General features: G+C 46.8%; 1 protein-coding gene across 1 annotated transcript in view; it reads right to left on the bottom strand.

The window, feature by feature from the left end:
- LOC143767868 (uncharacterized) overlaps nucleotides 1-7,586 on the bottom strand; it is a 49,238-nt gene extending 41,652 nt beyond the window's left edge. Inside the window, exons 1-2 of the mRNA XM_077256391.1 lie at nucleotides 6,825-7,586; nucleotides 6,055-6,200 (exon numbers count right to left, since the gene is read on the bottom strand). Of these exons, the coding sequence (XP_077112506.1) occupies nucleotides 6,055-6,200; nucleotides 6,825-7,586 (908 nt within the window). The remainder of the gene's footprint in view (nucleotides 1-6,054; nucleotides 6,201-6,824) is intronic.
- Nucleotides 7,587-12,447: the final 4,861 nt, after the last annotated feature.

The following is a 12,447-nucleotide window of genomic DNA, read 5'->3' as shown; positions in this document are numbered from 1 at the left end:
ACCTCACCGTTATTATTTGTTGGGGGCTTCCTATATCTTTGGGGTCATTTCTCTGAGGCAAGTGAGGTCTTACTTTCTCTATAGGGGTAGCAAGTTTCTCAGGCTGCGTCGAGACGTCCAGGAATTTAGGCACGTTCACCGGCTACCTTCAGTGTGTTTGGTTAGGATCAGGTTTTGCGGTCAGTCCAGTTACCACCTCCCTAGAGCTCGTTCTATGTTCAGTAACTTAGCTAGTTTATTCAGTGATCCTCAGCCACTAAGGATCATAACAGTACAGCAGGCCAAAAAAGTGTTTAATGCATCGCAGAAGTGGGATAAGAGAAGTCCTGAGTACAATTTTTAATTTTTTTTTCCTCTCCCTTTTCTGCAGTCTGTCCAGCTTCTTTCATCCCCTTAGTCTCTGGGTGGCTTTGAGCTCAGCTGCAGACATGGATATTCAGAGTCTGACTTCTAGTGTGGATCGTCTTGCTGCAAGGGTGCAAAGCATTCAGGATTTTGTTGTTCACAGTCCTATGTCTGAGCCAAAAGTACCTATTCCTGAGTTGTTTTCTGGAGATAGATCTAGGTTTCTGAATTTTAAGAATAATTGTCAATTATTTCTTTCTTTGAGACCTCGTTCCTCTGGTGATTCCGCTCAGCAAGTTAGAATTGTTATCTCCCTGTTACGTGGTGACCCTCAAGATTGGGCTTTCTCCCTGGCGCCAGGAGATCCTGCATTGCTGAATGTGGATGCGTTTTTTCTGGCGCTTGGATTGCTTTATGAGGAACCTAATCTTGAGAACCAGGCAGAAAAGGCCTTGCTGGCTCTCTCTCAGGGCCAGGATGAAGCTGAGGTGTATTGTCAAAAATTTCGGAAATGGTCGGTGCTTACTCAATGGAATGAGTGTGCCCTGGCTGCAAATTTCAGAGAAGGTCTTTCTGAAGCCATTAAGAATGTTATGGTGGGGTTCCCCACGCCTGCAAGTCTGAATGACTCAATGGCTTTGGCCATTCAGATTGATCGGCGTTTGCGGGAGCGCAAATCTGCGCACCATCTGGCGGTGTTTTCTGAACAGAGACCTGAGTCTATGCAATGTGACCGAATTCTGACCAGAATTGAGCGGTAAAATCATAGACGTCAAAATGGGTTGTGCTTTTACTGTGGTGATTCAACTCATGTTATCTCAGCATGCTCTTATCGCGTTAAAAAAATTGCTAAATCTGTCACCGTTGGTACTATACAGCCTAAATTCATTTTGTCTGTTACTTTAATTTGTTCTTTGTCTTCCTATTCGGTTATGGCTTTTGTGGATTCAGGTGCTGCCCTGAACCTGATGGATTTGTCGTTTGCCAGGCGCTGTGGTTTGGTCCTGGAGCCTTTGGAATTCCCTATTCCACTGAGGGGAATTGATGCTACACCATTGGCTGAGAATAAGCCTCAGTATTGGACTCAAGTGACCATGTGCATGACTCCTGTACATCAGGAGGTGATTCGCTTTCTTGTGCTGCATAATTTGCATGATGTTGTCGTTTTGGGTCTGCCATGGCTGCAGGCTCATAATCCAGTTCTGGATTGGAAAGCTATGTCTGTTTCAAGTTGGGGTTGCCAGGGGATTCATGGCGATGCTCCGTTGGTGTCTATTGCTTCTTCCACTCCTTCTGAGGTCCCTGAGTTTTTGTCTGACTTCCAGGATGTATTTGATGAGCCCAGGTCCAGTGCCCTGCCCCCTCATAGGGATTGTGACTGTGCTATAAATTTAATTCCTGGTAGTAAATTCCCTAAGGGACGACTTTTTAATTTGTCTAAACCAGAGCATGCCGCGATGCGGAGTTATATAAAGGAGTCTTTGGAGAAGGGACATATTCGCCCATCCTCTTCCCCTCTTGGTGCAGGATTCTTTTTTGTGGCCAAGAAGGATGGTTCTCTGAGACCTTGTATAGATTATCGTCTTCTAAATAAAATCACGGTCAAATTTCAGTATCCTTTGCCATTATTATCTGATCTGTTTGCTCGGATTAAGGGGTCCAGCTGGTTCACCAAGATAGATCTTCGTGGTGCGTATAACCTTGTGCGTATTAAGCAGGGGGATGAATGGAAAACAGCATTTAATACGCCCGAAGGCCATTTTGAGTACTTGGTGATGCCTTTTGGACTCTCTAATGCTCCTTCTGTGTTCCAGTCCTTCATGCATGACATCTTCCGAGAATATCTGGATAAATTTATGATTGTGTATCTGGATGACATTTTGGTCTTTTCTGAGGACTGGGAGTCCCATGTGAAGCAGGTCAGGATGGTATTTCAGGTCCTGCGTGCTAATGCCTTATTTGTGAAGGGCTCAAAATGTCTCTTCGGAGTTCAGAAGGTTTCCTTTTTGGGTTTTATTTTTTCTCCTTCTACTATTGAGATGGACCCAGTCAAGGTCCAGGCTATTCATGACTGGACTCAGCCTACATCTGTTAAGAGTCTTCAGAAGTTCTTGGGTTTTGCTAATTTTTACCGTCGCTTCATTGCTAATTTTTCTGGCGTGGTTAAACCCTTGATGGATTTGACCAAGAAGGGTTCTGATGTGACTAATTGGTCTCCTGCGGCCGTGGAAGCCTTTCGGGAGCTGAAGCGCCGGTTTTCTTCGGCTCCAGTTTTGTGTCAGCCTGATGTCTCTCTTCCTTTTCAGGTCAAGGTTGATGCTTCTGAGATTGGAGCAGGGGATGTTTTGTCGCAGAGAAGCTCTGATTGCTCTGTTATGAAACCTTGTGCTTTCTTTTCAAGAAAGTTTTCGCCTGCCGAGCGGAATTATGATGTTGGTAATCGGGAGTTGTTGGCTATGAAGTGGGCATTTGAGGAGTGGCGACATTGGCTCGAGGGAGCTAAGCATCGTGTGGTGGTTTTGACTGATCACAAGAATCTGATTTATCTCGAGTCTGCCAAGTGGCTGAATCCTAGACAGGCTCGTTGGTCGTTGTTTTTCTCCCGTTTCGATTTTGTGGTCTCGTACCTGCCTGGTTCGAAGAACGTGAAGGCTGATGCTCTTTTTAGGAGTTTTGTGCCTGACTCTCCGGGAGTTTCAGAGCCGACTGGTATCCTCAGAGAGGGAGTGATTTTGTCTGCCATTTCCCCAGATTTGCGACGAGTGCTGCAGAAATTTCAGGCGGATAGACCTGACCTTTGCCCACCAGAGAGACTGTTTGTCCCAGATAGATGGACCAGCAGAGTTATTTCCGAGGTTCATTCTTCGGTGTTGGCAGGCCATCTTGGGATTTTTGGTACCAGAGATTTGGTGGCTAGGTCCTTCTGGTGGCCTTCCTTGTCGCGGGATGTGCGTTCCTTTGTGCAGTCCTGTGGGATTTGTGCTCGGGCTAAGCCTTGCTGTTCTCCTGCCAGCGGTTTGCTTTTGCCTTTGCCTGTCCCGAAGAGGCCTTGGACGCACATTTCCATGGATTTTATTTCGGATCTTCCAGTCTCTCAGAGAATGTCTGTCATCTGGGTGGTGTGTGATCGTTTTTCCAAAATGGTCCATTTGGTGCCCTTGCCTAAGTTGCCTTCCTCCTCCGATTTGGTTCCTCTATTTTTTCAGAATGTGGTTCGCTTGCATGGCATCCCTGAAAATATTGTGTCTGACAGAGGATCCCAGTTTGTGTCCAGATTTTGGCGGATCTTTTGTGCTAAGATGGGCATTGATTTGTCTTTTTCTTCGGCCTTCCATCCTCAGACGAATGGCCAAACCGAGCGAACTAATCAGACCTTGGAAACTTATTTAAGATGTTTTGTTTCTGCTGATCAGGATGATTGGGTGACTTTTTTGCCATTGGCCGAGTTTGCCCTTAATAATCGGGCTAGTTCTGCTACTTTGGTTTCGCCTTTTTTCTGCAATTCTGGTTTTCATCCTCGTTTCTCCTCGGGTCAGGTCGAGCCTTCTGACTGTCCTGGGGTGTATTCTGTGGTGGATAGGTTGCAGCAGATTTGGAACCATGTGGTGGACAATTTGAAGTTGTCACAGAAGACAAGGTGTGGGTCCCCGACTTCGTGTTGGGGATTTGGTATGGCTGTCTTCTCGGTATGTTCCTATGAAGGTCTCCTCTCCTAAATTCAAGCCTCGCTTCATCGGTCCTTATAAGATTTTGGAAATCCTTAACCCGGTGTCATTTCGTTTGGACCTTCCAGCGTTGTTTGCCATTCATAACGTGTTCCATAGGTCTTTGTTGCGGAGGTATGTGGTGCCTGTGGTTCCTTCTGTTGAGCCCCCTGCCCTGGTGCTGGTTGAGGGCGAAATTGGAGTACGTGGTGGAGAAGATCTTGGATTCTCGTGTTTCTAGACGGAGGCTTCAGTATTTGGTTAAGTGGAAGGGCTATGGTCAGGAGGATAATTCCTGGGTTGTCGCCTCTGATGTTCATGCGGCCGATTTGGTTTGTGCCTTCCATGTGGCTCATCCTGATCGCCCTGGGGGTTTTGATGAGGGTTCGGTGACCCCTCCTCAAGGGGGGGTACTGTTGTGAACTCTGTTTTTGGGCTCCCTCTTGTGGTCACAAGTGGTACTGTGTGAGTGCTGTCTTTGGGCTCCCTCTGGTGGCTCTTTGTGTCATTCTGCAGGTCTGAGGCTGGTTCAGCTGTCTCGTTATCTGTTAGCTGGTTTCCTATTTAGCTCACCTGGACTTTCAGTGGTTGCCTGCTGTCGATGTATTCAGTGCTATTTTGATCTCTCCTGAATCCCTTCGTTATCAGTCTCTCCGAGAGAAGCTAAGTTTCTGTTTGGTTATTTTTTGCTCATCAGTGTTCAATATGTTTCTTGGTTATTTATTTGTCCTTGTCCAGCTTGCTAATATGTGATTTCCTTGCTTGCTGGTAGCTCTAGGGGGCTGAGTTTCTCCCCTCACACCGTTAGTTGGTGTGGGGGTTCTTGTATTCTCAGCGTGGATATTTTGTATAGTTTTTTTTTTTACTGACCGCACAGTTCCCTGCCTGTCTTCTGCTATCTAGTATTAGTGGGCCTCATTTGCTGAATCTGTTTTCATTTCTACGTTTTGTATTTTCCCCTTCCCTCACCGTTATTATTTGTTGGGGGCTTCCTATATCTTTGGGGTCATTTCTCTGAGGCAAGTGAGGTCTTACTTTCTCTATAGGGGTAGCAAGTTTCTCAGGCTGCGTCGAGACGTCCAGGAATTTAGGCACGTTCACCGGCTACCTTCAGTGTGTTTGGTTAGGATCAGGTTTTGCGGTCAGTCCAGTTACCACCTCCCTAGAGCTCGTTCTATGTTCAGTAACTTAGCTAGTTTATTCAGTGATCCTCAGCCACTAAGGATCATAAGTTTTGCATGAGATAAACTGCTGAACGGTATGTCTAATGGGACCTATATTGAGTACTTGCCCAGTGACATGATGTTTGCAAGAGAGACAATGGCCACAACGATAGTTACCTCTAGGGACCAATTGCTCCAATCACGTCGCCCTAGGACTAGAAATACGATTGCGGACCAAAACGTCCCTGACCCTTCTACTACCTCTGTTTGAAATAAGTGGCCCCCCAAATACCCTATCCGAGAGGTCCTTATCTCTGGCCAACACATGCCAGTGCCTCCTGATAGACGCCCTTATCTCCTGGTCCATCGGACCATAACGGAAACAGAAGGTGAATCGCTGCCCTAAGGGGGCCCTCGTGTCATTAGCCCCACGCAATGCCTGCTCATTAACCCGCTCCACAGCCCCCTGCAGAACGGTACCCGGATACCCCCTCTCATGGAGCCTAGCATATAGATCTTTAGACTGGTCCTCAAACCCCTTCTGCATATTATTGATCCTCCTCATACGGAGAAGCTGACTATATGGCAACGAACGCTTGGTGTGCCCCGGATGGAAACTGTTAAAATGTAACAGTGCGTTTGCTGAGGTAGATTTTCGATGGACAGAGGTACAAACCCCTCCATCCTGAATCCTAACTGCTACATCCAAGAATTCCAAACTGGAACCCCCAAATATGGAAGTGAAGGACATCCCCATGGAATTGGAGGTATTCAAATAATGAACAAATAACTCAAAGTCTCCCTCTGTCCCATCGCACACCAGGAACACGTCATCCACAAACCTGAGAAAAAGTTTGATATGCTTGAGAAATTTATTATTCGAAGAGTACACATAAACCTCCTCAAATACCGCCAAATACAAATTAGCGAAAGTGCATGCAGCCGGGGTCCCCATGGCAGTCCCAGTGGTCTGGACATACCAGGTATCCTGAAAAGTAAACGCATTATGGGTCAGTATAAACCTCAACCCATCGCATACAAAATCGACGAAGGTCTGACCCTTATCAGTAGTGTTCAACACACGCCTGATGGTGTCCACCCCCAACAATTGAGGGATCCTGGTATACAAATTGACCACATCAATGAACGCCAGGGAGAACCCCAGCTGCCATGTAAAGCTCTGGATGTGGTCCAAAAAAGAATTTGTGTCCCTGATGTAGGAGGGGACAGAACGGAGTAAGGGTCGCAATAACCAATCCATATACTGAGAGAGAGGTTCAGTCAATGAGCCCACCCCCGACACGATCCGTCTGCCTGGGGGTTGGGTGACAAATTTATGCACCTTAGGGAAGTAATACCAATGGGGTCTAATAGGGAATTCTGGGAACAGTTTTTCCGCTGTTTTCTGTGTGATGACCCCCAATTCCACCGACGCCCTCAAAAAAGAATGTAGCTCAACCTTGTACTTATTAATCGGATCCCCAGACAGCTTTTTATATGTATCCACATCCGACAATTGCCGTGTTGCCTCTACAAGGTATGCTTCCCTCGGTATCAAAACGACCTTACCCCCTTTATCAGCTGGTCGCACAATCACGTCCGTCCAACCCACCAAAGCCTCCATGTCCTTCAATACCAAAGCCTCAAACAGGTTCACCATGTTAACCGGGGAGGTGACCGGCATATAAGTAGAGGGAACACCACCTATAAAAGGGGCTACTGGAGTGGGCACATTCACACTGGGACCATCACCGTTAAGGCTCAGTAATAAGGCCGCGTCCTCATGGGTATCCACCAGCGTTTCCCCAGCAGATCCTACCAGGAAGCCAAGTGGCCCTATGGCACAAGGTCGCTCCCCTTCCAAAATCACAGTGTTGGTCATACTTGAAGAAAAGGCTTTATGAAGATGAATCTTTCTTATAGCCTTAAAAAGATCGATTTGAAACTCGGAAAAATCAAAATCATCAGGAATACAATAGTTGAGGCCTTTAGATAACAATGTCAAATACGAGGGTTCTCGAACGCGATTTGTCAAATTTATTATGCAATTATCAGGCAACCGCCCACCACCCGCCCCTATCTCCAAGACACATTCTTCCTCTTGTGTCTCCAGGCGGGAACATGACCGCCGCTTCCCCCTTTGGGTTCTCTTCCTAAAGGGATAGGAGTAGTAGTTCATGGTTGACGCAGAAGCCTCCAACATAGAACCGTCCCTTGCATCTATGCTCGTCATCGTGCCTTCACTGAGACTCGAGTCTGACTCAGTGGTCAAATAATCCTTACGGCGGTACTGATTCCGTTTCTTGGTCTTACGTTTCTTATTATTATGCATTTTACCCCCAGTAAACTGAGACAGGTGATTATCTTTGTACATCTTTTGCCAAGAAAACACCTGCCCTGGGTCATAATCTCCTTTGTACGGAATAAACTTGTCCCTTTTTTTCTGTTTTATTTCTGCTTGAATGGGAACAAGCCTATTATCCAACTTCTTATTCAGCGCTGTCCGTTGACTCTCAGTGAGCCTGCTCTTTAGTTCAGATTGTGTTTTACCAATATCTGCATTCACTAGTGTTGAGCATTCCGATACCGCAAGTATCGGGTATCGGCCGATATTTGCTGTATCGGAATTCCGATACCGAGATCCGATATTTTTGTGGTATCGGGTATCGGTATCGAAACAACATTAATGTGTAAAATAAAGAATTAAAATAAAAAATATTGCTATACTCACCTCTCCGACGCAGCCTGCACCTTACCGAGGGAACCGGCAGCGTTGTTTGCTTAAAATTTGCGCGTTTCCTTCCTTACGTGAAGTCCCGGCTTGTGATTGGTTGCGTCGCCCATGTGGCCGCGACGCGACCAATCACAGCAAGCCATGACGTAATTTCAGGTCCTTCAGGATTTTAAAATTACGTTCCGGCGTTGTGATTGGTCGCGTCGCGGTCACATGGGCGACGCGACCAATCACAAGCCGTGACGTCACGGGAGGCTGGACACGCGCGCATTTTAAAATGCGCGTTTGTCCTGCCTCCCGTGACGTCACAGCTTGTGATTGGTCGCGTCGCCCATGTGACCGCGACGCGACCAATCACAACGCCGGAACGTAATTTTAAAATCCTGAAGGACCTAAAATTACGTCACGGCTTGCTGTGATTGGTCACGTCGTGGCCACATGGGCGGCAAGCGACCAATCACAAGCCGGGACTTCACATAAGGAAGGAAAAGCGCGAATTTTAAGCAAACAACGCTGCCGGTTCCCTCGGAGAGGTGAGTATAGCAATATTTTTTATTTTAATTCTTTCTTTTACACATTAATATGGATCCCAGGGCCTGAAGGAGAGTTTCCTCTCCTTCAGACCCTGGGAACCATCAGGATACCGTCCGATACTTGAGTCCCATTGACTTGTATTGGTATCGGGTATCGGTATCGGATTGGATCCGATACTTTGCCGGTATCGGCCGATACTTTCCGATACCGATACTTTCAAGTATCGGACGGTATCGCTCAACACTAGCATTCACCAATTCATAATTTTGTATGTTGGATTTTAACACCAATGACAGTAAGTCCTGGGAGCACTTCAACATAATACTCTCCCATTCGGATTTAAAGGTAGCATCGCTGCTGAAGTGGGATATATCTTTCCACACCCGGAGTCCCCTCGGGACACGTCCATTATCTTTATATGACTGGAGAGAATTATTCGTCCAAAGCAATCTGATTTCTCTCTCAGACAAATTCATAAGCTTGTACTCCAGGGTCTTGGTACTTAACATGTGTACCTCATCCACCTGCTCACACTCCTTAAAATAATTCATTACATCCTCCCGGCCGGCTTGCAAACCCACACGTACAGAGGAACAATCAGGATCCATGGTTCGGTATAAACGTTTTCTCAACACGGATAAGAGATCAAAAACCACACCACGCATTCAGATCCACAGCGTGCTGGCTCAAAAAACAATGTAAACGTCCATAATAGAGAAAAGTAAAGCCACACAGCTGCCCCACAATCCGAGACCGACTGGGGTCTATCCAAGGTGTGTCACACAGGAGCCTGATATCCAGGTAGAGGTGCCCGCATGAGTAAGAAGTGCAATCATCAGAGAAGATACAGAGAAATGCGGCAACACTCACCAGTCCAAGTGTGGTTCAATTCCTTTATAGAAGCATGTAAAACAGAGCCGTCCTATTCATGGTCCGGGATGGTGAAACAGAGAATGAGGTGAGCAGGATGTGACGACAGCTGTTTTGCACCTACAATAGCATTTCCACAGGCCTGAGGTGCAGGGGAATGACGGAGACATAAGTAGGCGGGTAGGAGTAACACTCCCCTCCCCCTACCATCCCTCGTCCATTAACCCCAGCACCTCCAAACAAGATACACCATGTGTAAGACACTAAACATATTACAAATGTTATTACAAATAATCACCCGGCTCAGTTTACTGGGGGTAAAATGCATAATAATAAGAAACGTAAGACCAAGAAACGGAATCAGTACCGCCGTAAGGATTATTTGACCACTGAGTCAGACTCGAGTCTCAGTGAAGGCACGACGACGAGCATAGATGCAAGGGACGGTTCTATGTCGGAGGCTTCTGCGTCAACCATCGTTACTACTCCTATCCCATTAGGAAGAGAACCCGAAGGGTGAAGCGACGGTCATGTTCCTGCCTGGAAACACAAGAGGAAGAACGTGTCTTGGAGATATGGGCGGGTGGTGGGCGGTTGCCTGATAATTGCGTAATAAATTTGACTAATCGCATTGTAGAACCCGCGTATTTGACATTGTTATCTAAAGGCCTCATCTATTGTATTCCTGATGATTTTGATTTTTCCGAGTTTCAAATCGATCTTTTTAAGGCTATAAGAAAGATTCATCTTCATAAAGCCTTTTCTTCAAGTATGACCAACACTGTGATTTTGGAAGGGGAGCGTCCTTGTGCCATGGGGCCACTTGGCTTCCTGGTAGGATCTGCTGGGGAACGCTGGCAGATGCCCGTGAGGACGCGGCCAAATTACTGAGCCTTAATGGTGATGGTCCCAGTGTGAATGTGCCCACTCCAGTAGCCCCTTTTATAGGTGGTGTTCCCTCTACTTATATGCCGGTCACCTCCCCGGTTAACATGGTGAACCTGTTTGAGGCTTTGGTATTGAAGGACATGGAGGCTTTGGTTTACAGACAGGCCCTGCATTATTTGACTGACTCAGAGAGGGTGGCACTGAAGGAGATGGTGGGTTGGACGGACGTGATTGTGCGACCAGCTGATAAAGGGGGTAAGGTCGTTTTGATACCGAGGGAGGCATACCTTGTAGAGGCAACACGGCAATTGTCGGATGTGGATACATATAAAAAGCTGTCTGGGGATCCGACTAATAAGTACAAGGTTGAGCTACATTCTTTTTTGAGGGCGTCGGTGGAATTGGGGGTCATCACACAGAAAACAGCGGAAAAACTGTTCCCAGAATTCTCTATTAGACCCCATTGGTATTACTTCCCTAAGGTGCACAAATCTGTCACCCAACCCCCAGGCAGACGGATCATGTCGGGGGTGGGCTCATTGACTGAACCTCTCTCTCAGTATATGGATTGGTTATTGCGACCCTTACTCCGTTCTGTCCCCTCCTACATCAGGGACACACATTCTTTTTTGGACCACATCCAGAGCTTTACATGGCAGCTGGGGTTCTCCCTGGCGTCCATTGATGTGGTCAATTTGTATACCAGGATCCCTCAATCGTTGGGGGTGGACACCATCAGGCGTGTGTTGAACACTACTGATAAGGGTCAGACCTTCGTCGATTTTGTATGCGATGGGTTGAGGTTTATACTGACCCATGACGCGTTTACTTTTCAGGATACCTGGTATGTCCAGACCACTGGGACTGCCATGGGGACCCCGGCTGCATGCACTTTCGCTAATTTGTATTTGGCGGTATTTGAGAAGGTTTATGTGTACTCTTCGAATAATAAATTTCTCAAGCATATCAAACTTTTTCTCAGGTTTGTGGATGACGTGTTCCTGTTGTGGGATGGGACGGAGGGAAACTTTGAGTTATTTGTTCATTATTTCAATACCTCCAATACCATGGGGATGTCCTTCACTTCCATATTTGGGGGTTCCAGTTTGGAATTCTTGGATGTAGCAGTTAGGATTCAGGACAGAGGGGTTTGTACCTCTGTCCATCGAAAATCTACTGCAACAAACTCACTGTTACATTTTAACAGTTTCCATCCGGGGCACACCAAGCATTCGTTGCCGTATAGTCAGCTTCTCCGTATGAAGAGGATCAATAATATGCAGAAGGGGTTTGAGGACCAGTCTAAAGATCTATATGCTAGGCTCCGTGAGAGGGGGTATCCGGGTACCGTTCTGCAGGGGGCTGTGGAGCGGGTTAATGAGCAGGCATTGCATGGGGCTAATGACACGAGGGCCCCCTTAGGGCAGCGAATCACCTTCTGTTTCCGTTATGGTCCGATGGACCAGGAGATAAGGGCATCTATCAGGAGGCACTGGCATGTGTTGGCCAGAGATAAGGACCTCTCAGATAGGGTAGTTTGGGGGCCACTTATTTCAAACAGACGTAGTACAAGGGTCAGGGACGTTTTGGTCCGCAATCGTGTTTCTAGTCCTAGGGCGACGTGGTTGGAGCAATCGGTCCCTAGAGGTAACTATTGTTGAGGCCATTGTCTCTTTTGCAAACATCATGTCACTGGGCAAGTACTCAATATAGGTCCCATTAGACATACTGTTCAGCAGTTTATCTCATGCAAAACCGATTATGTGTTTTTTTGTCCCTGTAAGAGGTTTTATATAGGGAAAACCATACGCCAATTGTGTGTTCGTTTTAGAGAGCATTTTAGATCAATTCGGACGGGTAAAGGTGTACCAAGGTTGATCGATCATATTAGGGACACACATCATGGTGATCCAGAGGTCCTCTTGTTTGCGGCGGTCAAGAGAGTGGTTTTACCTGTGCAAGGGGGTGATTTACAGAAATTACTGTTGAGAAAGGAAGCCAGGTGGATCATGCGCACGCGCGCGCGATGGGTCCAGCTGGATTGAATGACAGGTTGGATATGTCCGTTTTCTTGTAATTTCTAGGGAGGCTGGTTGGGATCTTGACCTCTGTATTTGAGCTCTATTTATATGTTTTTTCCCTCTTGGTGTAAGTATAACTCTGCGGCAAGATGTCTACAGGAGGAATCCATGGAAAGGTGTGTGTCCTG

The sequence above is a fragment of the Ranitomeya variabilis genome, chromosome 4 (genome assembly GCF_051348905.1).
Source record: "Ranitomeya variabilis isolate aRanVar5 chromosome 4, aRanVar5.hap1, whole genome shotgun sequence".
NCBI classification, from domain to species: domain Eukaryota; kingdom Metazoa; phylum Chordata; class Amphibia; order Anura; family Dendrobatidae; genus Ranitomeya; species Ranitomeya variabilis.
The sequence above is the reverse complement of the archived record's forward strand: the minus strand, read 5'-3'. Positions and strand labels throughout refer to the sequence as shown.